We start from the raw sequence: 24,482 nt of genomic DNA, 5'->3' as shown, positions 1-24,482 counted from the left end.
CTCCCCAACCATCGGGAATATCCTCCCTGCATCTAGCCTGTCTAATCCTGTTAGAATTTTACAGGTTTCTATGAGATCCCCTCTCATTCTTCTAAACTCCTATAGGCCTAGTCGACCCAATCTCTCCTCGTACGTCAATCCTGCCATCCCAGGAATCAGCCTCATAAATCTCCTTTGCGCTCCCTCCATGGCAAGAGCATCCTTCCTCAGATAAGGAGACCAAAACTGCACACAATACTCCAGATGTGGTCTCACCAAGGCCCTGTACCACTGCAGTAAGACATCCTTGCTGCTGTTCTCAAATCCTCTTGCAATGAAGGCCAACATACCATTCGCCTTCCTAACTGATTGCTGCACCTGAATGCTTGCTTTCAGCAACTGGTGTACAAGGACACCCAGGTCTCATTGCACCTCCCCCTTTCCCAGTCTATCTCCATTCAGATAATCTGCCTTTCTGTTTTCACAACCAAAGTGGATAACCTCACATTTATCCACGTTATACTGCATCTGCCATGCATATGCCTACTCGCCCAACTTGTCCAAATCACATTGGAGCCTCTTTGCATCCTCCTCACAGCTCACGTTCCCGCCGCGCACCCCCCCCAGCTTTGTGTCATCTGCAAACCTGGCAATGTTGCATTTAGTTCCCTCACCCATGTCATTGCTATATATTGTGAATAGCTGGGGCCCAAGCACTGATCCCTGCGGTACCCCACTAGTCACTGCCTGCCACCTGGAAAAAGAACTGTTTATTCCTACTCTCTGTTTGCTGTCTGTCAACCAATTCTCAATCCATGCTAGTATATTACCCCCAATTCCATGTGCTGTAATTTTGCACACTAACCTGTTATGTGGGACATTATCAAAAGCCTTCTGAAAATCCAAATACACCACATCCACTGGTTCTCCCTTATCTATTCTACTAGTTACATCCTCAAAAAACTCCAGTAGATTTGTTGAGCATGATTTCCCTTTCATAAATCTATGCTGACTTGGTCCAATCCCATTTATGCTTTTCAGGTGTTCTACTATCACATCCTTTATAATAGACTCTAGCATTTTCCCCACTACTGATGTAAGGTTAACTGGTCTGTAATTCCCTGTTTTTTCTCTCCCTCCTTTTTTTAAATAGTGGGGTTACATTAGCCACCCTCCATTTAATCTGTAGGAACTGCTCCAGAGTCTATAGAATTTTGGAAGATAACTGCCAATGCATCCACTATTTCCAGGGCCACTTCCTTTAGTACTCTGGGATGTAGATTATCAGGCCCTGGGGATTTGTCAGCCTTTAACCCCATTAATTTCCCTAGCACTTTTTTTTTTACTAATACTGATTTCCTTCAGTTCCTCCTCTCATTCGATCCTTGCTTCCCTAACATTTCTGGGAGGTTATTTGTGTCCTCCTTTGTGAAGACAAAACCAAAGTATGTGTTTAATTGTTCTGCCATTTCTTCGTTCCCCATTATAATTTTGCCCGTTTCCGACTAAGGGACCTACCTTTGTCTTCACTAATCTTTTTCTCTTCATATATTTATAGAAGCTTTTACGGTCAGTTTTTATGTTCCCCGCAAGTTTACTCTCATACTCTATTTTCCCCCGCTTAATCAACCTCTTTGTCCTCCTTTGCTGAATTCTACACTGCTCCCAATCCTTAGACTTGCTGCTTTTTCTGGTAGTTTTATCTGCCTGCTCTTTGGATCTAATACTATCCCTAATTTCTTTTGTAAGCCACGGTTGAGCCACCTTTCCGGTTTTATTTTTTTGCCCAACAGGAATGAATAATTGTTGTAATTCATGTACACATTCGTTAAATATCATCCATTGCCTATGCACCGTCAACCCTTTTAGTAAAGTTCCCCAATCTACCATAGCCAACTCGTGCCTCATGCCTTCGTAGTTTCCTTTATTTAGATTCAGGACCCTAGTTTTGGATTCAACTACTTCACTCTCCAAATTAATGGAGAATTCTATCATGTTATGGTTGCTCCTCCCCAAGGTACCCTGCACAACAAGATTGTTAATTAATCCTTTCTTGTTGCACAGTACCCAGTCTAAGATAGCCCACTCTAGTTAGTTCCTCAAAGTATTGGTCTAAAAAAAAAAGTCACATACACACTCCAGGAAATCCTCCTCCTCAGTATTATTGCTAATTTGCTATGACCAATCTATATGGAGATTAAGGTCATCCATGATTACAGTTGTACCCTTATTGCATGTGTCTCTAATTTCCTGTTTAATTCCATCCTTTACATCTCCACTACTGTTTGGGGGCCTATAGACAACCCCCACCAATGTTTTCTGCCCCTTGGTGCTTCTTCGTTTCAGCCATACCGATTTCCACATCATGATTTTTCTGAGCCAACATCCTTCCTCGCTATTGCATTGATTTCCTCCTTTTACTAACAACGCTACCCCACCTCCTTTCCCTTTTTGCCTGTCCTTCCTAAATATTGAATACTCCTGGATGTTCAGTTCCCATCCTTGGTCACCCTGCAGCCATGTCTCCGTAATTGCAACTATATCATACCCGTTGATATCTATTTGCGCTGTTAATTCATCTACCTTTATTGTGAATGCTCCGCGCATTAAGACACAATGACTTTAGACTTGTCTTTTTAACATTCTTAGTCATCTTAGCTTTATTTAGCTCTATGGCCCCATTTGTTTCTCGCCTTTGTTTCCTCTGCGTTCCACATTTGCTTCTTACTTGTCTGTCTGCCATTTGTATCCTTGTTTTCCCACTCCTCTGTCTCCCTGCTCAGATTCCCACCCCCTGCCATTCTAGTTTAAACCATCCTGACAGCACCAGCAAACACCACCCCCCCCCACCCCAGCCACCGAGGTCGTAGCCAGATGCAACCCGTCCAGCTTGTACTGGTCCCACCTTCCCCAGAACCGGTCCCAATGTCCCAGGAATCTGAATACCTCCCACCTCCACCATTTCTCCAGCCACGTATTCATCTGATATATCCTGCTATTTCTGCTCTCGCTGGCACATAGCACTGGTAGTAATCCTGAGATTACTACCTTTTGAGGTCCTACTTTTTAATTTACGTCCTAACTCCCTATATTCAGCTTGTAGGACCTCATCCCTTTTTTAAAACCTATGTTGTTGGTACCACTATGTACTACGACGTCTAGCTGCTTGCCCCCCGCCCTCTCAGAATGCCCTGCAGCCGCTCAAAGACATTCTTGACCCTAGCACCAGGGAGACAACATACCATCCTGGAGTCTCTTTTGCAGCCACAGAAACGCCTGCCAGTTCCCCTTACGATTGAATCCCCTATCACTACAGCCCTGTCACTCTCCTTCCGCCCCTCCTGTGCAGCAGAGCTACCCATGGTGCCACGAACTTGGCTCTTGCTGCTTTCCCCTGAGCCATCTTTTCCCCCCAAGAATATTCAAAGCGGTATATCTGTTAGAGAGGGGGATGGCCACAGGGGACTCCTGCACTACCTGCCTTCCTGTACTTTGCCTGGTGGTCACCCATTCCCTTTCTGCCTTTTGTAGCATTTGCCTGCGGTGTGACCACCTCGCTAAACGTGCTATCCATGTTGATCTCAGCATTGCAGATGCTCCATAGTGAATCCACCCGCAGCTCCAGCTCCTTAATGCGGATTTCGAGTAGCTGCAGCTGGGGACACCTGCACACCTGTTTGCCCTGGACTCTGGAACTGTTCCTGACTTCCCACATTGCACAGGAGGAGCACTCCACGCTGCGGAGCTGCCCTGCCATGACTTACCCTTAATTTACTCCCTTAAATTACTCAAGAATTAGAGACTATTTACAGTCGGGACCTTGATTCCCTAAAAAACACTACTTACTATATTTTAAAAAAAAACTGTAGTCCTTCCCCTATAAGCTTTATTACCACTAATAAACTTTACTAATACTACTACAACCTTACAATTACTGAAGAATTACCTGAGTTTTGAAAGATAAATGAGAAAAATAACGAAATACTCACCAACCAATCACTTGCCTGTTTCCCTTTGACGCCACTTTTTATTTTTTCTCTCAATGTGGTGCGCTCACAGACTAAGCCCAGCCCCAGCTAGCTATTTTGAAGGTCTTTGACTGCTCCCCTCTCGCTCTGTTTTGAAGCTCTCGGAAGTTGCAAACTGTTCTTGTATTTAAAGCCCAAAAAGGTACAGCTGATGTGACTTTGGTTACATGCCAACCAAATCATGAAACTGAAAGACCAGTTATCAAACAAAATGTTCCATTTGATGGCTGTAATCTCCGAAACTCATCTATATGTCTCTATGTTCCTACAACTAATTAGCCATTTGGGTTTCATCAGTTTACCTCTTCCTGTTTCATTCGAGCTAAAAGGCATCTGAAGTCAAAACAATGTCAGAGTTTGCTTGTGCATTTAAAAAAAAAACATATACTTCACAATTTTGTTGAATGAATTTGCACTGAGTTCTAAGCTATGCTAGTTAGCACAAGGGTTGTTTACCTTTTAAAAAGGATAATTGGTACTGTTCTGTCTGAGGTAATTCCAAGCTAATCGTTCACTGGATGCAAGTTTTTAATACAAAGTTCATCACTAATGTTAGAATTATAGAGCACTGAAAGTTCCAACTCAACTCATGATTTATGTCCACCAGCACTGTGGCAGTCATATATAGTCAAAGAGAGAGAGAGAGCTCAAAGCTGATCCCATACTTGCAGATAATGTTGCTAAGGAGCAGTATTTAGACAAGGAATGAGAGGGACCTGAGGATGGAACCTCGATGTTGAGGTGACTACACGAGCTGGACTTGTGTGCACAGGTAGGAATAGAATCCTGAGAAAGCAGGGCTACAGTGGAAAGGTAGTTAGGGATGATAAAGTAGTTGATTTTTGTTGAAGATTGTGGACTACAATGAAGGTGATTGTGATTGTAATTAGAGGATGTAATTGGTAACTTGGACTAGAGTGTCTCTGGTGCTGTGAGTGTAGTGAAAACTAAACTAAAGGGATTCTAGCAGGTAATGACATGTTTGAGGATTTTGCTGAGGAAGGGTAGGTAGTTGGGCTGTCCTTTTTAAAGAGGATGATCACCAGCGTGTATTTGGCAAGGAATAATATTTGTGGACAGGAATTGTAAACTTTGTTACATAAATGCAAATCATTGTGGGTGATAATTTGACTTGAGAGGATTGAGGAAGTTGAGTTGGGAAGGGACTGACTGAGCAGAAGGTGGGTCTTGTGCAAGAGGTGAATGGTGAAGTCTGGTGGAGGCCAGGAGAGTAGTGGGGGGTTGGGAATAGAATAGAAGTGGCATTCCATTTTTGTAGTTGTCTATCCTAAAAGACATGTTCCACATGATTTTGCTTAAGTTGTTGTGATTCCATTCCTAGCGCTCCTGTCGTTGTCTGCAATGACTTCTCTTTATACTACCTTCTTTGTGGCTCTGGCAAATTTTGTTTGATTCCTCCAGTGATGTGTGTTGTTTTACTACACAATGTTAAAAGCATAAATGTAGGGTTATAACCTTCGAGTGCTTTTTCTGGCGATCACAAGAGCTTTGTCAGTTTATCATGCAATCTGAATAAGGAACTGGTTCTGCAACAGAAACTCTGAACAGTTATTTTTGTTTTGAATCTTGGAGAGCAGCTTGTATTAATATAACTCCTTCAATGTTTAAAAACAAAACTTCCTTAGGCACTTCAAAAACACAATTGATGGGGGTGCAGCTGTTGAGCAATGGGAGAGAGAAGGAAGACCTGGTCGAAAGGGTTGGTTTTAAAGGTTTTTAGAAGTGGAGAGGCAGATGCATAGATTGAATGGAGTGAAAATACATTGGGATATGAAGATGAGTGCAGTCATTTTTAAATTTATTTTGGGGAACAGGGAGCCAATGTATGTCAGCAAAATGAACAAGTAAAATTGGATAGGTGAGCAGGAATTTGTGAGATAAGATAAGGGTGGTTGAGTTTTGAATATATTGGAGTTTAAGCAAAGTGGGGAGGCTGGCAAGGATTGCATTGGAATAATAGAGTTTCAGTGGCAGAGGGGCTGAAAGGGAAAAGGTGGAAACAATTGGACTTGGTGATGAACAGGACATGGTGTTTGATGCTGATATCTGAGACTTCATTTCAGGGGGTAAAATATTTAAATTGTGTGCCAAGTATATTTAATTCAAAAGCATTGTACTGCATTTTTTCCAATACTGTGTATTTGTGAGCCTGGCAGATTATCCATGCTGAATGAATTATAAGCATGTAATGCTGCACCCTATGTGCCACAACTCTTACATTGTAACTACATATTTCTCTTTGTTCTAGTTTTCCTGTGCTACTTCCACTGCCCAATTTGCTGCAGTTTTTGGTCAATTTTGCAAGATCCTTCTCCCAAGTTTCTTCCTTAATCTTAAAAGATAACATTACTTCATTTATAAATGGTTGCAGTTCTGATATTTGTAATGTTATGCACTGGCATAAATAATAAATTCACTTATAGTCGTTTGGTAGTAAAGAACTTGAATATTGCTGAAAACAAATATTTTGTCAAAGCTTTTCATCTTGCACTCATCAGGACAATTTGCAAGACTACCAATGAAGGGAAAGCAACAAATTTATACTGTGAGAAGAGAGTGCTGATTGATAGAGGTGTTGCCATGGAGAATGCACCAGTTTCTGGTGACTGACAGTTAACTGCCAAACTTTGCTTGAAATATAAACTAGGCAGCTTGACTCTGGTCAAGGCATTGCCCTGAGGAATGAACCAGCGAATGGCTGTCACTTATTTTGTTTAGCTGAAACAGGCACAATGTGTGTATATGTTCTTTCTGTCTGCAAAGAACAGGGCCCTGTGTATTAATATATGTAGCTTCCAGTACACACAACGCGCCACACTGCGAGCCCAACTGACAGTCTTAAATTGGTTGTCAGCGTAATTCTTAGCACACTGAGGATTATTTAGCAAATGTTGTCTAATCATGGAATCGCATCTAATGTTGGACATTGTTTTGAATTTTGCAAGCACGGGCTGGTTGGGTATGGTCTGTACCTTTGCTCGTTGTGAATAGCGAAAGGCGCATGCTGTTTGATAAGATGTGCCAGTCTTTGGGACGTACAGCCTATATACCTAGCATCACACTGGCATTGACATTTAAGATTGTCAGCTGGGCTCGCAGTGTGGCACGTTGTGTGTACTGGAAGCAACATATATTAATACACAGGGCCCTGTTCTTTGCAGACAGAAAGAACATGTACACACATTGTGCCTGTTTCAGCTAAACAAAATAAGTGACAGCCATTCGCTGGTTCATTCCTCAGGGCAATGCCTTGACCAATCGGAGTTAAGCTGCCTGGTTTATATTTCAAGCATAGTTTGGCAGTTAACTGTCAGTCACCATAAACAGGTGCATTCCCCATGGCAATGCCTCTACCAATCTGCAATCTCCTCATACAGTATAAATTTGTTGCTTTCCCTTACATTAGTAGTTTTGCGAATTGCCCTGATGGGTACAAGGCAAAAAGCTTCGACAAAATGTCTGTTTTCAGAAATACTCAAATTCACTCGACATGTGAAAGGGACTCAATTGTGCATGTGCATGTGGGTTTTTTTTTTAGTGCAGCTGGATCATCAAAATAGAAAGAAAAACAGCATAAAACACCATCTTTTATTTAGAGATGAAAATAAGTCAGTACTTGTTTATTGAATGCTCTTTTTTTTTTTACACACCAGACATGTAGCCCAGCATCTCATACTTTTGTTAACAGAGTGCTTTTAGAATGATGATGGATAACTTAGTTTCTTAAGCAATGAAGACCATTTTTTAAAAAGTTGGTTGAGCAAACCACTTACTCATTTTGTCAAATATTTATATAGCGTTTAATTTTTATATTTTTCATTTGCTGGTCCTGATCTTGTATTAAGGGCACAAATACTCCGAGTCAACATTGTACTTATTTTGAAACCAGTGCTAACCCGTAGGCTGCCTTCATTACATGACTTTTTTTTATTAGATTGTGACATAGTCTGTCTGCTGCGTTTGATACAGTTGCTCACACTATCCTCCTCCAACAACACTGCACTGTCATCTAGCTGGGTAGGACTGCACTTGCCTGGTTCCATTCTTAACTGTTTGCCTATGATTAGATAGATATCACTAATGGCTTATCTTCCAATTCCCACACACTTACCTCTGGTGGCCCCCTCCTATTTCTCATCTAAATGCTGCTCCTTCGCAACAGCAACTAAAAAGATGTCGGTTTCTACATTTATGTTGACGACACCTAGCTCTACCTTGCCACCACCATCGCTGTTGACTCCTTCACTGTCTCTTAAATTGTCAGACTGCTTATCTGACATCCGCCACAAACTTTGCTCCCTTGTCACTGATTTCATCCCTCTCCCTGGCAACTGTCTGAGGCTGAACCAGACTGTCCGTAACCTTGGTGTCATATTTGATCCCGTGATGAGTTTTCAAACACACTTCTGTGCCATCTGTGGCTGTTTCCATCTCCATAAGATTGCCTGAGCTCTACTGCTGCTGAAACCCTCATCCATGCCTTTGTAACCTCCAGACTTGACTTGTTTTAACACACTCCTGGCGGCCTCCCGCATTCTACCCTCCATAAACTTGGTCATCCAAAACACTGTTGCCCGTGCCCTAACTTGCACCAAATGCTATCCACCCATTACCGCTGTGCTCGCTGATTTACTCTGTCTCCTGATTTAAACAACCTCTCAAATTTTAAAATTCTCAACCTTGTTTTAAAATCCTTCCAGAGATATCTGTGCTCTTCTAATTTAGGTCTCTTGTGCATTCCCAATTTTAATAGCTCTGCTATTGGTGGCGTGCCTTCAGTTGCTTAGGTCCTAAGCTCTGCGATTCCTTCCCCAAGCCTCTTGCCCCTCTACTTCGCTTTCCTCCTTTTAAGACACTCCTTAAAACTTATCTTTTTGACCAAGCTTTTGGTCATCTCTCAGATTTATACAGCACAGAAACAGGCCCTTCAGCCCATCGTGGCCGAGCCGGCCATCAATCACCTATGTATTCTAATCCCATTTTCCAGCTCTTGGCCCGTAGCCTTGTATGCTATGGTGTTTCAAGCGCTCATCTAAATACTACTTAAATGTTGTGAGGGTTCCTGCCTCTACCACCCCTTCAGGCATTGTGTTCCAGATTCCAACCACCCTCTGGGTGAAAAATGTTTTCCTCAAATCGCCTCTAAACCTCCTGCCCCTTACCTTAAATCTATGCCCCCTGGTTATTGACACCTCCGCTAAGGGAAAAAGTTTCTTCCTATTGTGATTTGATGTAATATTTTATTTTATAATGCCTTGGAATACTTTATTACATTAAAGGTACTACATTAAGAAAAAGTTATCGTCGTTCTGGCATAGTCCCAAAGGACCAGAGGCATCTCTCTTCATTAGAGAGAAAGTTGGTAATGTATAGCTTGAGGGGCACCACTCCTCAAGTGTAGGGCAAGGAGAGGCAGGTCTCCATGAAGTACCACAGCCGATTTGGGGATTGAACGCGCGCTGTTGGTGTCTTTTTCTGCATCACACTCTAGCTATCTAGTCAACTGAGCTAATTGACCTCAAGTTGTAGTTGTAAGTTTCACTTAATTTATTCTTTTGTGGCCATTACAGGTTACATACTGTAACTGATAGGTGGCTTTTACTGCTTTTGAATAAAGATGAACTTGGGTAGCATTCTGTTAACTGTTTCCTCCATTCCCAATGAACAGGCCCGTGTTTTGTACAACTTTACAGCTGAACCTGGAAATGACGAGCTGACGGTCAAGGAAGGAGAGATCATCACTGTCACCAATCGGGTAATAGCTCACATTTTGTTACATAAAGTGATATGATAGATACCTTTTATTTTCATTGTTATTTCCTAACAAAAGGAGTTTTTTTTGTAATTGAGAGAATCTAGACAAAACTTTGCAGGTTTTTCCATAAACCCACCAGAAAGGCCGAGAGGGGGGTTTTGACGCTTGGGCAACTCTCAACCTCCATACATTCGCCCAGGCATGCGCCATGGAGAGGTCACTCCATAGTTGCCTCACAGCGACTGACACCACTGACCACCTCTAGGCGCTTACCCATTGTCTCTCGAGACAAGGAGGCCAAAGAAAGAAAGAATTATCCTAATCAATCTTGACACATCCAAAATTGAGTTTCGATTTTTTTTAATTGCTACCTTTTTAAAAAAAAAAGTGCTTAAAGGCTGCTAAGTCAGCCTGATTACGAGTGGAACGTCCCAGTAACTGGAAAATTGTTGCCCTGTGTTGTGTCTTAATAGTTGGAAACTGCATCTTGTACATCTGTTCTTCCAACGTCAAGAAATAGGAAGTAGTTCACTGACTTGTGGGGCAAATGAAAATTAGGTGGTTAAGCAGGACTTTCTGTGAGACAAGGTATGGGTGGTTGAGTTTTGGACATGTTGGAATTTATGTAGAGTGGAAGGCTGGCAAGGAGGGCATTGGAATCAAGAGTTTCAGTGGTGAAGGGACAGAGATGGGGAAGAACTGGGCACTGTTAAAGGTGGAAATAAATGGATTTGGTGATGAAACCCGGTGACAGGAGCGGCGGCAGGTGGAACTGGGAGGAGGCTGTTCTGGAGCGGGACCTGAAAAGGAGAGAGTGGGGCTCGAGGCCCTTACTTAACTGGTGAGCGGGGCGACAGCGGGCGGACCTGGGAGAAGGCTGATCCGGAGTGGGGCTCGAAGCCCTTGCGTACCTGGTGACCGGAGCGGCAGCACTCCCTTTTCTTTCTTCTTTTTCCTTTTTCCTTTTTCCTTTTTCCTTTTTCTTTTTTCTTTTTCCTTTTTCCTTTTTCCTTTTTCCTTTTTCTTTTTCCTTTTTCTTTTTCTTTTTCTTTTCCTTTTTCTTTTCCTTTTTCTTTTCCTTTTTCTTTTCCTTTTTCTTTTCCTTTTCCTTTTTCTTTTCCTTTTTCTTTTCCTTTTTCTTTTCCTTTTTCTCTTTCTCTTTTTCTCTTTCCCTTTTTCTTTTTCTCTTTCTCTTTCTCTTTCTCTTTCTCTTTCTCTTTCTCTTTCTCTTTTCCTTTTTCTCTTTTTCTTTCTCTTCTTTTTCTTTCTCTTCTTTTTCTTTCTCTTCTTTTTCTTTCTCTTCTTTTTCTTTCTCTTCTTTTTCTTTCTCTTTTTTCTTCTTTCTCTTTTTTTTCTTTCTCTTTTTCTTTTTCTTTTTTTTCTTCTTTTTCTTTCTCTTTTTCTTTTTCTTTTTCTTTTTCTTTTTCTTTTTCTTTTTCTTTTTCTTACTCACTCTCACTCTCACTCTCTTTCTCTCACTCTCTCACTCCCTTTCTCTCACTCCCTTTCTCTCACTCACTCACTCCCTTTCTCTCACTCACTCACTCCCTTTCTCTCACTCACTCACTCCCTTTCTCTCACTCACTCACTCCCTTTCTCTCACTCACTCACTCCCTTTCTCTCACTCACTCACTCCCTTTCTCTCACTCACTCACTCCCTTTCTCTCACTCACTCACTCCCTTTCTCTCACTCACTCACTCCCTTTCTCTCACTCACTCACTCCCTTTCTCTCACTCACTCACTCCCTTTCTCTCACTCACTCACTCCCTTTCTCTCACTCACTCACTCCCTTTCTCTCACTCACTCACTCCCTTTCTCTCACTCACTCACTCCCTTTCTCTCACTCACTCACTCCCTTTCTCTCACTCACTCACTCCCTTTCTCTCACTCACTCACTCCCTTTCTCTCACTCACTCACTCCCTTTCTCTCTCTCTTTTCTTTCTCAGTGCGCACTGAGATTTGAAAGAGGGGGGGAAAAAACTTAGTGACATCACAGGAAATCTGCTAAGTGATTAGTTTGGTAAATAACAGCTGTTAGTGCATTTAAACAGCTTTAAAAAAGGAAGTTTAAAAAAAAACCTCATAACCTACCATATAAGTGATGAGGTGAGTACTACTAAAGTATGTTTTTTTTTTAAATTTGCGTAATTTATTAAGAATTTTATATTGTAGTGGGTAGTGTTTGGAGTAGAACAAGGCCCCTACTGTAATTAGTATTTTTATAGGGAATAATTAATTAATCTAAAGGTAAGTCATGGCAGGAGAGCTTGCACCAGTGATACGCTCCTCCTGCGCTATGTGGGAAATCAGGGATGCTTCCAGTGTCCCTGGCAACCGTGTGTTCTGGAAGTGTATCCATCTGCAGCTACTGGCTACCCACATTATGGAGCTGGAGCTGTGGGTAGATTCACTGTGGAGCATCAGCGATGCTAGGACGTTGTGGATAGCACGTTTAGCGAAGTGGTCACACTGCAGGTAATGGCTGCACAGGCAGAAAAGGGATGGGTGACCACCAGGCAGGTAGTGCTGGAGACCCCTGTGGCCATCTCCTGCTCAAACAGATATACCGCTTTGGATACAGTTGGGGGGATGGCCTCCCAGGGGAAAGCAGCAACAGCCAAGTTCATGGCACCACGGATGGCACTGCTGCACAGCAGGGGGGGAAAAGACTGGGAGAGCCATAATGATAGGAGATTCAATTGTAAGGGGAACAGACAGGCCTTTCTGTGCCGCAAACAAGACTCCAGGATGGTATGTTGCCTCCCTGGTGCTAGAGTCGAGGTCGTCTTGGAGCGGCTGCAGGACATTCTGAAGGGGAAGGGTGAACAACCAATGGTCATAGTACATGTCGGTACCAGCAACGTAGGTAGAAAAAGGGATGAGGTCCTGCAAGATGAATTTAAGGAATTAGGAGCTAAATTAAAAAGCAGGACTTCAAAGGTAGTAATCTCAGAATTACTTCCTGTGCCACATGTTAGTGAGTATAGGAATAGGAAAATAGACCAGATGAATGCGTGGCTGGAGAAATGGTGCAGGAGGGAGGGTTTTAGATTCCTGGGACATTGGGACTGGTTCTGGGGAAGGTGGGGCCTGTACGAGCGGGACGGGTTACACCCAGGCAGGACCGGAACCGATGTCCTCACAGGGTCGTTTGCTAGTGCTGTTGGAGAGGATTTAAACTGGAATGGCAGGGGGATGGGAACCTGCGCGGGGAGACTGAGGAGGAGGAAACAAGGATAGAAACGAAAGACAGGAAACAAAAGGGCAAAAATGGAAGGCATAGAAATCAAGGGCAAGAAACAAATAAATAGGGCCACCGTGCAAAATAATGGCAAGATGGCTAAGAATGTTAAAAAGACAAACCTGAGGCATTGTGTCTCAATGTGCGGAGTATTCACAATAAGGTAGGCGAATTAACCATGCAAATAGATACAATATAGTTGCGATTACGGAGACATGGCTGCACGGTGACCAAGGATGGGAACTGAACCTCCAGGGGTATTCAATATTTAGGAAGGACAGGCAAAAAAGGAAAGGAGGTGGAGTAGCGTTGCTCATAAAAGAGGAAATCAATACAATTGTGAGGAAGGATATTAGCTCAGAGAATCCTAATGTGGAATCTATATGGGTGGAGCTAAGAAACACCAAGGGGTAGAAAATGTTAGTGGGGGTTGTATATTGACTCCCAAACAGCAGTGGCGATGTAAAAGATGGCATTAAAGCAGAAATTAGTGACGAATGCAATAAGGGTGGAACTGTAATTATGGTGATTTAAATCTACATGTAGATTGGGCAAATCAAATCAACATATAGAGGAGGAATTCCTGGAGTGCGTACGTGAAGGTTTTTTTAGACCAATACATTGAGGAATCAACTAGTGAACCGGTCATCCTAGACTGGGTATTGTGTAATGAAAAAGGATTAGTTAACAATCTTGTTGTGCGGAGTCCCTTGGGGAAGAGCGACCATAACATGATAGAATTCTTCATTAAGATGGAGACTGAGAGAGTTGATTCAGAGACTAGGATCCTGAATCTAAATAAAGGAAACTATGAAGGTATGAGACACGAGTTGGCTGTGATAGATTGGGGAACATTACTTAAAGGGTTGACAGTGGATAGGCTATGGCTAGCATTTAAAGAGTGCATGGGATGAATTACAACAATTGTTCATTCCTGTCTGGCACAAAAATAAAACAGGAAGGGTGGCTCAACTGTGGCTTACAAAAGAAATTAGGGATAGTATTAGATCCAAGGAGGAGAAATATAAAATGGCCAGAACAAGCAGCAAACCTGAGGAATGGGAACAGTTTAGAATTCAGCAAAGGAGGACAAAGGGATTGATTAAGAAAGGGAAAATAGAGTATGAGAGTAACATAAAAACTGACTGTAAAAGCTTCGAAAGATATGTGAAGAGAAAAAGATTAGTGAAGACAATTGTGGGTTCCTTACATTCAGTAACGGGGGAATTTATAATGGGGAACAAAGAAATGGCAGACTAATTAAATACGTACTTTGGTTCTGTCTTCACAAAGGACACAAATTACTTCCCAGAAATGTTGGGGAACATAGGGTCTAGTGAGAAGGAGGAACTGTATGAAATCAGTATTAGTAGGGAAATGGTTTTAGGGAAATTGAAGGCTGATAAATCCCCAGAGTGCTTAAGGAAGTGGCCCTAGAAATAGTAGATTCATTGCTGGTCATTTTTCAAAATTCTATAGACTCTGGAACAGTTCCAAAGGGTAGCTAATGTAACCCCACTATTTTAAAAAGGAGGCAGAGAGAAAACAGGGAATTGTAGACCGGTTAGCCTGACATCAGTAGTGGGGAAAATACTAGAGTCCATTATAAAAGATGTAATAGCAGAGCACTTGGTAAACAATGACATGATCGGATAAAGTCAACATGGATTTACGAAAGGGAAATGGTGTTTGACAAATCTACTGGAATTTTTTGAGGATCTAACTAGTAGAATAGATAAGGGAGAACCAGTGGATGTGGTGTATTTGGACTTTCAGAAGGCTTTCGATAAGGTCCCACATAAGAGATTAGCGTGCAAAATTAAAGCACATGGGATTGGGGTTAAGGTACTGACATGCATAGAGAATTGGTTGGCAGACAGGAAACAAAGAGTAGGAATAAATGGGTCTTTTTCCGAGTGGCAGGCAGTGAATAGTGGGGTATCGCAGGGATCAGTGCGAGGACTCCTGCTGTTCACAATATATATTAATGATATAGATGAGGGAATTAAATGTAATATATCCAAGTTTGCAGATGACACAAAGCTGAGTGGGAGTGTGAGCTGTGAGGAGGATGCAGAGAAGCTTCAGTGTGATTTGGACAGGTTGAGTGCGTGGCCAAATACATGCCAGATGCAGTATAATGTGGATAAATGTGAGGTTATCCACTTTGGTGGCAAAAACAGAAAGGCAGATTATTATCTAGATGGCGATTGGGAAAGGGGGAGGTGCAGAGAGACCTGGGTGCTTTTGTGCACCAGTCGTTGAAAGTAAGCATGCAGGTGCAGCAGGCAGTTAAGAAGGCAAATGGTATGTTGGCTTTCTTAGCAAGAGGATTCGAGTACAGGAGCAAGGATGTCTTGCTGAAATTATGCAAGGTCTTGGTGAGACCACATCTGGAGTATTGTGTGCAGTTTTGGTCTCCTTATCTGAGGAAGGATGTTCTTGCTATGGAGGAAGTGAAGCGAAGGTTCACCAGACTGATTCCTGGGATGGCAGGACTGACGTATGAAGAGAGACTGGGTTGATTAGGCTTGAATTTGCTAGAATTTAGAAGAATGAGAAGGGATGTCATAGAAACCTACAAAATTCTAACAGGACTGGACAGACTAAATGCAGGAAGGATGTTCCCGATGGCGGGGGAGTCCAGGATGAGGGGTCACAATCTAAGGATAAGGGGTAAGCCATTTAGGACTGAGATGAGGAGGGATTTCTTCACCCAGAGAGTGGTGAACCTGTGGAATTCTCCACAGAAAGCAGTTGAGGCCAAATCATGAAATATATTCAAGAGTTAGATATAGTTCTTGGGGCTAAAGGAATCAAGTGATACGGGGAGGAAGCGGGAACAGGGTACTGAGTTTGGACGATCAGCTATGATTGTATTGAATGGCGCTGCAGGCTTGAAGGGCTGAATGGCCTATTCCTGCTCCTATTTTCTATGTTTCTATGAATAGGATGTGGAGTTTGAAGCTCATACCTGGATCAAACAAGTTGTCAGCATTTCATGTGATCAGCCTGAATAAGTGAAAGGGCTGAATTTATATTAACATTCTTTTGTACTTTGTGTTTCTTTCATTCTTTCCTTTTTCAGTTGCTGATGCATGGCTGTCTACATTTCAAATGATTTAATTGTAACTTGTGACTAAAACTTAAGGAGTGGCTAATCCTTTTTATAAAAAAGGAGCATTTGCACCTAAATCAGATTAAGTTGACCAACCAGACCCTGTTGAGAGAAGCATCTGTCTTGAGCATGTGTGCTTTTGTCATAAGAATGTACGAGAACAAGAAACAGGAGAAGGCCATTCGGCTCTTTGAGCCTGCTCCATCATTCAATAAGATCATAGCTGATCTTTGCAAACTTATTAAGTTGCACCCTGTTCATACTTGACGAGTGGTCCGCCCGTGCTTACAGCAAGAGACAATGGCTGACTTTCTGAATCACTGACTGGCTCATCTCTTCTACAGCCTGGAAAGAACGGTGTTAAAGTTAACTGTAAAAGGGGCAAGTTGGTCACTATTTTTAAAAAGACTAGTACGGCATATTCTGACACTTTATAGTGAAAGCTTTTTTTGAGCCAATGAATAATAATTAACACTAATGAAAAGAATGAGTTGAACGTCAGCCAAGTATGATGCATTGGCAGTACCCAGAACCGAACCCAGCTCGCCTTGGGATTCTTGACCAAGATAGACCTACAAGATACTTGCTGAAGTTCTGTGATCAAGTCAGAGAGTTTATTCGGTTTGACTAATATATTAAAGTTAATACTTATCAATGGCAATAGGTATGCAGCAACACTCAGCACCAGTTCTTGCTTCTGAGCTTCTTCTTTTGCTGTGTTCTGTTGACCGGAGTCAATCTTCTGCGAAGTGTGCCAATGATGTCCTGTAACCCCCTTTCTTTTATCCTTCTTGGGGTGCTAGGATTTTACCATATTAGGTTATGAATTGTTCCAAGGATCCTAATTGGTCCAGGTTGACATCACTGTTGGACCCTAGTTAGTTAATGGCTCAATCTACACACTTTACAGATGCTTCTTGCTTGCTTCTGTTTTAGCAAGGATCCTAAGGGTCACATTCTTGCTGATGGTAACCATTTTTGCAATTCTCCAGTTTCACATTTATCTTATCTCAGCCCCTGCAAGAAGTGTTGAGGTCTTCAACCCATCTCTCCCATTGTTCTTACACAAAGGTTTAAACCGAGTATAGCCGTGAAAAACATTTCATAATAAAGCAAGCATTAGCTCAAACAGACTTCAATTTTGGTGTATATAGCATATAATTAGTCCTTTAGTTTAGCTGTCCTTATTTTTCACAAATATAAAATTTGGCACGGTCCTTAGCCCCTGCAATGTGGGCCCCCCCTCCAACTGCATGACTTCCCCTTTCCATTGTGGCGACGTGCAGCTTTCCACACACATATATCTCAACATGACATTTTGACATATTTCAGCGAAGATGACCATCATGCATTGCAATCCAGTCTTGACATTACATTTAGCCTTACAGAAAAAGTATTACAAAATTATTCATAAAAGTAGGCCATGTAAATGCTCTAAACCTTACATACTCTCTGCAGTCTTCAACCTTATCCTCATAGATAGCAAATACCGTTATACTTAGGACCAGTATCTGCGGGATCTCCTCTACCCCTCCATAGGTTCCCTCCCCCCTTCGCTGCTGACAGTCTCCCAATTATGCTCTGCTCTAGTTCGCCACCATTTCGAAAATACTCTAACCTATCTCTTTTTTTGGTTCAAAGTGGATGATCTCGCACTTCTCCATGTCGAAGTGCACAGTTTTGCCTGCTCTCTAACCATTGTCCTTTTGCAACTTGCTGTTCCCTTCTACTTTATTCACTATCTTGTAAAGTAATGGTTAATGGCTGTTTTGAGACCAATTAAGCAAGTGCATCACTACTGTGGACTGTACTGGCCCACATATGCCAAGATATAGATAAAATGAGAAGATTAAAACAGTAAATTGGATCCTGCTTCCCATGTTTTGTCTTGTTTTTTTGGAACTGTTAGAAAGTTTAAAAACTGAGGGGAATAGCATTAGTTTGTTGTTTCTTAGCTGCAGAGGCTTACAAAAGCTTAAATTTATCTTGCATGAAACCTCACTTACTACCCTTGCACCTGGACACGAGACATAAATAAAAAAGAATCATTGTCATTCATTTTTTTAAGTGCAGTGTTTGCTTCATATTTTCAGGATGTTGGTGGTGGATGGTGTGAAGCAACAAATGCTCGGGGAATGACTGGACTTGTTCCAACGGACTATGTGGAGGTGAGTAGTTTCCTGTTAATAAAGTAGCTCATGGTGGAAGTGTTGGCTCTTTTACATCTGAAGTTCTTAACTCAGTTATTTCTTCCAGTTTTTAAAAATCCCTTGGTGAATAGTTGATGGTCCAAAATGTATCATTGTTCCTCATTCGTTCATCCTCTGCAAATATGGGAGAATTGGAGAAATTGCAAAGCACTGTTTTGGGTTTTTTTCACTCGTCATGTGAGTCACATGAATTGCTCTAGTCTGTACTTGCCTTGTTCTGGATTTGTATGGCTGTTCTCTTTCTCCTGTTGTCAGCAGCAGTTACAACACAGGAGGAAATCTCTTTTTTTTATTACGCTCTTTTCAAATGATCTAATCATGTTGAAGGGTCATTTGATATAGCCTTGTTTTCTTTACATTTGTCTTGAAACAGTTTCTTCTTAGGTTTGTATCTTTATGGCTGTTTGCTTTTATAGTTCTTTGGGTTAATGCTCTTAACTTTGGAGCTTTTTTGAAAAGAACTTTTATGTCTTCAGTTCTTCACCTGAGATGTATCAAATCAATGTTATTGTTCCATTAGAAGTTTCATGCTTTCTCTTTTTTAATTTGGTGTCAGTAACTGAATTGAAAAGTTGCATTATTTTTCACCAAACTTTTCCAGCATGTTGGTATTCACACAGATTGCAAGCATCACATTTTGCAATAAAAACAGAAAATGCTGGAAAATATCAGCATGTCTGATGGCATCTGTGGAGAGAGAAACCGAGTTAGCATTTCAAGTCTTTTCCCAGTTCTGATAAAAGATCACAACATGCACTGTATACGCTTCCCTCTTGTGCTAGTAATGGCTTTATCATTTCTGCATGGTATCAGAGTTTGACCAGATGCATACTTGATGTAATTGTCATGCAGGCCCCCACCTGCCAAGAATGAGGCACACATTATTTCGCCAAATGAACATTAAAACTTAAAATTGTTGCTGGGAAGAAAAGAGGGCTTATCACAAGGAATTGCCAGGCCCCTCACTGGAAAGACCTTTTTTGCATACTAGCAGACCGTGTTGGAACAAAGGAACCAGTCCTTGCTTTCCCAATACACAGAAGACGTGGTCAGACCAGTTTTTAGTCACATGACTAACTGGCTGTTGGAGTTTTTTGAATTTGAACTTGCCACAGAGTTTTAAAAACTCAGAAAGCTGTTTGCTCCTGGACTGAAAAGACCTCTCTCATGTCTGCTCTCATCTCACTCTCACCAGCTTCGGAAACCATTGAAGACATATGAACCCCAAGAGAAAAGTCTTCTACAGTGAACAAGGTTTAAGAAGAGTACTGGGGCCCCAACGAGAAGCAAGAATTGCTTACAAGCAAGAACTACCTACAAAAGGACTACAGTGAGCTCGAAGCACAGTAACAAGAAAGTCTTCTGATATTGCCTCAAACCTCTCTACTTTATTTTTCTTTTTTCTGTCTCTATTTGCATGTGCGTATCACGTACGCATGCTAGCGTGAGGCTCGGCGTGTATCCATAGGCATTAACCAAATTGGAGTTTATGTTTAAGTTTTAATAAATTTCACTTTTCTTCTTTAAACCTAAGAAAGCCTGTTTGTGCTCATTTCTTTGCCTTATAATTGGAAAGCAGTGAACAAGGATTCATCAAGGAAGAGCTCAAAACAGTGTGTTTAAAATTAAATCCTGTTACAATAAGACCAGGTGAAGGCTGAAAGAGACCCCTAAACACCTTTCTCACCTGGTTATAACATAATCTACAGAATTGCAATAACATAGCTGAGTTCAATCATATTGGGTTTAAGAGGAAGAAAGGCAAATCACTAAGCAAGGTTTTAAGTTTAGGTAAGGGAGACGTTGACAGAATGAGAGAAATTGACTACAGTAAACTGGGCAAAACTACTAACTGGTAAAATTACAGTTGAACATTGGGACATCTTTGAAGAATTTGGTATTGTCCAAGACTTGTACAGACTTCCAAAAGCCAATAGCTCTAATTGTGTAAGTAAACAATCTTAATCACAAAAGAGATGAGAGAGAGAGAATCAAAGGAATGTTACTATTGAAACTACTTCTACTGCCCTTTCAAGATTTGTCTTCCAGCTCATAATTTGCTTTGTTTTTACATAATAAGAATGTTTCTTCATATTTCTGGTTCTTCTGTCAATCACCTTTTAAATCTATTTCCTCTGGTTACCAACCCTTCAGCCATTGAAAATTATTTCTTTATTTACTCTATTTAAACCCATCATGGTTTTATGCACCTCTGTCTAATCTTCTGTTAGCCTTCTTTGCTCTATGGAGAACAACCCCAGCTTCTCCAGTCTATCCATGTAACTGTTGTCTCTTATCCCTGGAATCCTTCTAGTAAATCTTCTGTACCCTCTCCAAAGCCACCTTGTCCTTCCTAAAGTATGTTGCTCTGAATTGGAGACTGTAAAGCAGCTGGGGCTGAACTACTGTTTTATATAGGTTTAGCATTAGATTAGATTAGAGATACAGCACTGAAACAGGCCCTTCGGCCCACCGAGTCTGTGCCGAACATCAACCACCCATTTATACTAATCCTACACTAATCCCATATTCCTACCAAACATCCCCACCTATTCCTACCAAACATCCCCACCTATTCCTATATTTCCCTACCACCTACCTATACTAGTGACAATTTATAATGGCCAATTTACCTATCAACCTGCAAGTATTTTGGCTTGTGGGAGGAAACCGGAGCACCCGGAGAAAACCCACGCAGACACAGGGAGAACTTGCAAACTCCACACAGGCTGTACCCGGAATCGAACCCGGGTCCCTGGAGCTGTGAGGCTGCGGTGCTAACCACTGCGCCACTGTGCCGCCCTGACTTCCTGACTTTTGTTACCTGCTCTATTTACAAAGCCTAGTGCCCCATATGCCTTATTAACTGCTTTGTTAACCTGTTTTGCCATCTTCAAAGATTTGTGCGCAAACAAATCTTCTTGCAACGCTTAAAAATTGTACCCCCTTTTAAAATTGTGCCATTCAGCTTGTAGTGTTATTGTCATTCTTCCCAAAATGGGTCACCTTATACTTTTCTGTACTAAATTTCATCTGCCATGCATCTCCCCATTTTACCAGCCTGTCTGTGTCCTATTGAAGTCTATTACCATCTTCCTCACTACACTTCCAAGTTTTGTGTCATCTACAGATTTTGTAATTGTACCCTCTACCTGCAAGTTCAAGACCTTTTTAATGTAATCAGAAATGGCAATGACCCTAATACTGAACCCCGAGAACACCACTATATATCTCCCTCCAGTCCTAAACAGCCACTCACCACAACTGTTTCATATCCATGCTACTGCTGTTGGCCCTTTTTTTTATCCCATGGGCTTCAATTTTGCTAAGTAGCCTAATATGAGGTACTTTATCAAATGGCTTTTGGAAGTACATAGACGCGACATCAACTGCACTGCACTTGTCCACCCTCTGTTACCTCATCAAATAACTCAATCATGTTAGTCGAACATGATTTACCCTTACAGCAGAACCAGCACAGATTTGTTATTAGTCCATGATTGTCCAAGTGGCTATTACAATTCTCCCAGATTATGTTTCCCAAAAATGTCCCCACCAGCAACATTAAACTGACTGGCCTGTAATTACCAAGTTTATCCTTTTTTTTTGAACAAGGGTGTAACATTTGCCACCTTCAAGTCCTCTGGCATTACCCCTGTATCTAAGGAGGATTGGAAGATGGTGGCTGCAATTTCTACCCTAATTTCCTCAATAAACTAGGTTGCATCCCATCTGGACTGATTGATTGATTGAAAGAAAGGATTGCATTTTTATAATGCCTTTCACAACCTCCAATGTCCCAAAGTCAGTGATGTACTTTTGAAGTGTAGGACATACTGTTGTAATATGGGAAAAGAAAGCAGCCAATTTGCATACAGCAAGCTCCCATAAATAGCAACATAATGAGGGCCAGATAATCTGTTTTGTTGATTTGACAGATAAATGTTGGCCAGGACATTGGGGACAACTGCCTTGTTCTTCAGAGTAGTGCCACTGGATCTTTTACATCTACCCGAGAGCAGACGAGGCCTCAGTTTAACATTTCATTCGAAAGGTAGCACCAGCACTCCCTCAGTACTGCACGAGTGGTGTCGGCCTAGAATTTCGTGTTCAAGTGAGCCTGCCCTACAACCTCTGACTCGGCAAGACTGCTACCAACTGAGCCACAGGTGGAAGTTATGCTACAGTTGAATAAAGCTCTGGATAGACTGCACCTGGAGAACTGCATTCATTTCTGAATACTGCGCCTCAGTTGATTGATTGAACTCTTTGATGAAATAAGAGGGTTGATGTGCATATGGACTTTCAAGAGGTCATTGATAAAGTGCAACATAATAAGCTTGGTTAAAAATAATTGAAGCCCATGGTATTAAGGGGCATGAAATTGTGTGGCTGTGAAATCGACTAAGAGGCAAGGAGAAGTGGCGAATGGTTGTTTATCAAACTGTGAAGGAAATAAACAATGGTGACGCCAAGGGTTGGTTATAGTGACCACAGCTCTTTGAATATCTAATAACATGGCCTTGGGTACAGGAGGTATAATTTCAAAGTTTGCAAATTACATAAAATTTGGAAATATAGTAGACTGTGAGGAGAATAGCAGTCGACGACAGTTTGATATAGACAAACTGGTGAAATGCGCAGACGTGTGGCTGAACAAATTTAATGCAGAAATGTGTGGTGATGCATTTTGGAAGAAAGGATGAGAGAATGCAATATGACCTGGTATAATTTTAAAATTGATGCAGGGATGGACACTTCATTTTCTAAAATCTTTGAAGATGGCAGGACTATTTGATATGGCTGTTAAAGCATTCAGGATTCAAGAATTTATTGATCGAGACGTAGCGTGCTAAAGCAAGAATGTTATTATGAACATTTTAAATTGCTGGTTAGACCTTGCCTAGAGCATTGTCCTATTCTGTTCTTACTTTAGGAGGGGTGGCAAGGCCTTGGAGAGGGTGCAGAGGAGGTTTGCTACAATTGTACCAGGGAAGAGGAATTTCAGTTATGAGTCTAGAGAAGCTGGGAATGTTCATCTTAGAATAGAGAAGATCATTTAGAGACTTAAAGGTCATAGCCATTTACACCACACAAGGAGGCCATTTGGCCTATTGAGTCCATGCCAGCTCTCTGCAGAGCGGTCCAGTCAGTCCCACCCTCCCGTTCAATCCTCATAGCCCTGCGAGTTTATTTCCTTCAAGTACTTGTCCAATTTCCTTTTGAAATCCTTGATTGTCTCAGCTTCCACAACACTCGTGGGCAGCGAGTTCCAGGTCATTACCACTTGCTGCGTAAAAAGAAAAAAGTTCTTCCTCTCACTCACCCTGCATATCTTGCCCGAAACCTTACATCTGTGTACCCTAGTCCTTGAACCATCAGTTATGGGAAACAGTTTTTCCTGGTCTAACCTATCTAAACCTGTCATAATCTAGTATACCTCTATCAAATATCCCCTCAATCTCCTTTGCTTCAAGAAGAACAACCCCATCTTTTCCAACCTAACCTTGTAACTAAAATCCCCCATCCCTGGAGCTATTCTGTTAAACCTCCTCTGCATCCTCTAAAGGACCTTCACATCTTTCCTAAAGTGTGATGATTAGAACTGGACACAGTACTCTTGGGGCCTAACCAGAGCTTTATAAAGGTTCAGTGTTCCAGTGAACATCAACGCAAGCTCGAGGAACAGCATCTCATCTACCGATTAGGCACACTACAGCCTGCTGGACTGAACATTGCGTTCAATAATTTCAGAGCATGACAGCCCCCCATTTTACTTTCATTTTTAGTTTTTTCTTTTTTACATTTTTTACAACCTTTTTTGTATTTATTTCATTTCATCTTAGTTTGTTCAGTTTGCTTATCCACTGTTTTTTTCATGTTTGTACTTGCTGCTGTTCAATATTCAGTCCGTTAACACCTTTTCTGTACTAATGCTTTGTCTTTCAGCACACCATTAACATATTGTTTGCCTTTGCTCCATGACCTTTTGGTCAGCTATGTGGCCTTGTCCAATCTACACCTTCTCCTTTGTTATCTCTTGCCCCACCCCCACCTCACTTGCTTATAACCTGTGACATTTTTAATATTTGTCAGTTCCGAAGAAGGGTCATTGACCCGAAATGTTA

The 24,482-nt window shown here is 41.6% G+C and overlaps 1 protein-coding gene and 1 long non-coding RNA gene across 4 annotated transcripts in view; one reads left to right on the top strand and one right to left on the bottom strand.

Annotated features, from left to right (window-relative positions):
• LOC137376367 (uncharacterized) overlaps window positions 1–4,094 on the bottom strand; it is a 35,694-nt gene extending 31,600 nt beyond the window's left edge. The window contains exon 1 of the long non-coding RNA XR_010976196.1: window positions 3,969–4,094. This is a non-coding gene — a long non-coding RNA (uncharacterized lncRNA). The remainder of the gene's footprint in view (window positions 1–3,968) is intronic.
• Window positions 1–24,482, top strand: part of snx9b (sorting nexin 9b) — a 307,428-nt gene that overhangs the window by 51,554 nt on the left and 231,392 nt on the right. For all 3 annotated transcript variants that reach the window (XM_068044778.1, XM_068044777.1, XM_068044776.1), the window contains exons 2-3: window positions 9,697–9,783; window positions 18,238–18,312. In XM_068044778.1, the coding sequence (XP_067900879.1) occupies window positions 9,697–9,783; window positions 18,238–18,312 (162 nt within the window). The remainder of the gene's footprint in view (window positions 1–9,696; window positions 9,784–18,237; window positions 18,313–24,482) is intronic.

The sequence above is a fragment of the Heterodontus francisci genome, chromosome 13 (assembly GCF_036365525.1).
Source record: "Heterodontus francisci isolate sHetFra1 chromosome 13, sHetFra1.hap1, whole genome shotgun sequence".
Classification (NCBI taxonomy): domain Eukaryota; kingdom Metazoa; phylum Chordata; class Chondrichthyes; order Heterodontiformes; family Heterodontidae; genus Heterodontus; species Heterodontus francisci.
This window is presented reverse-complemented; position numbering and strand designations above follow the sequence as displayed.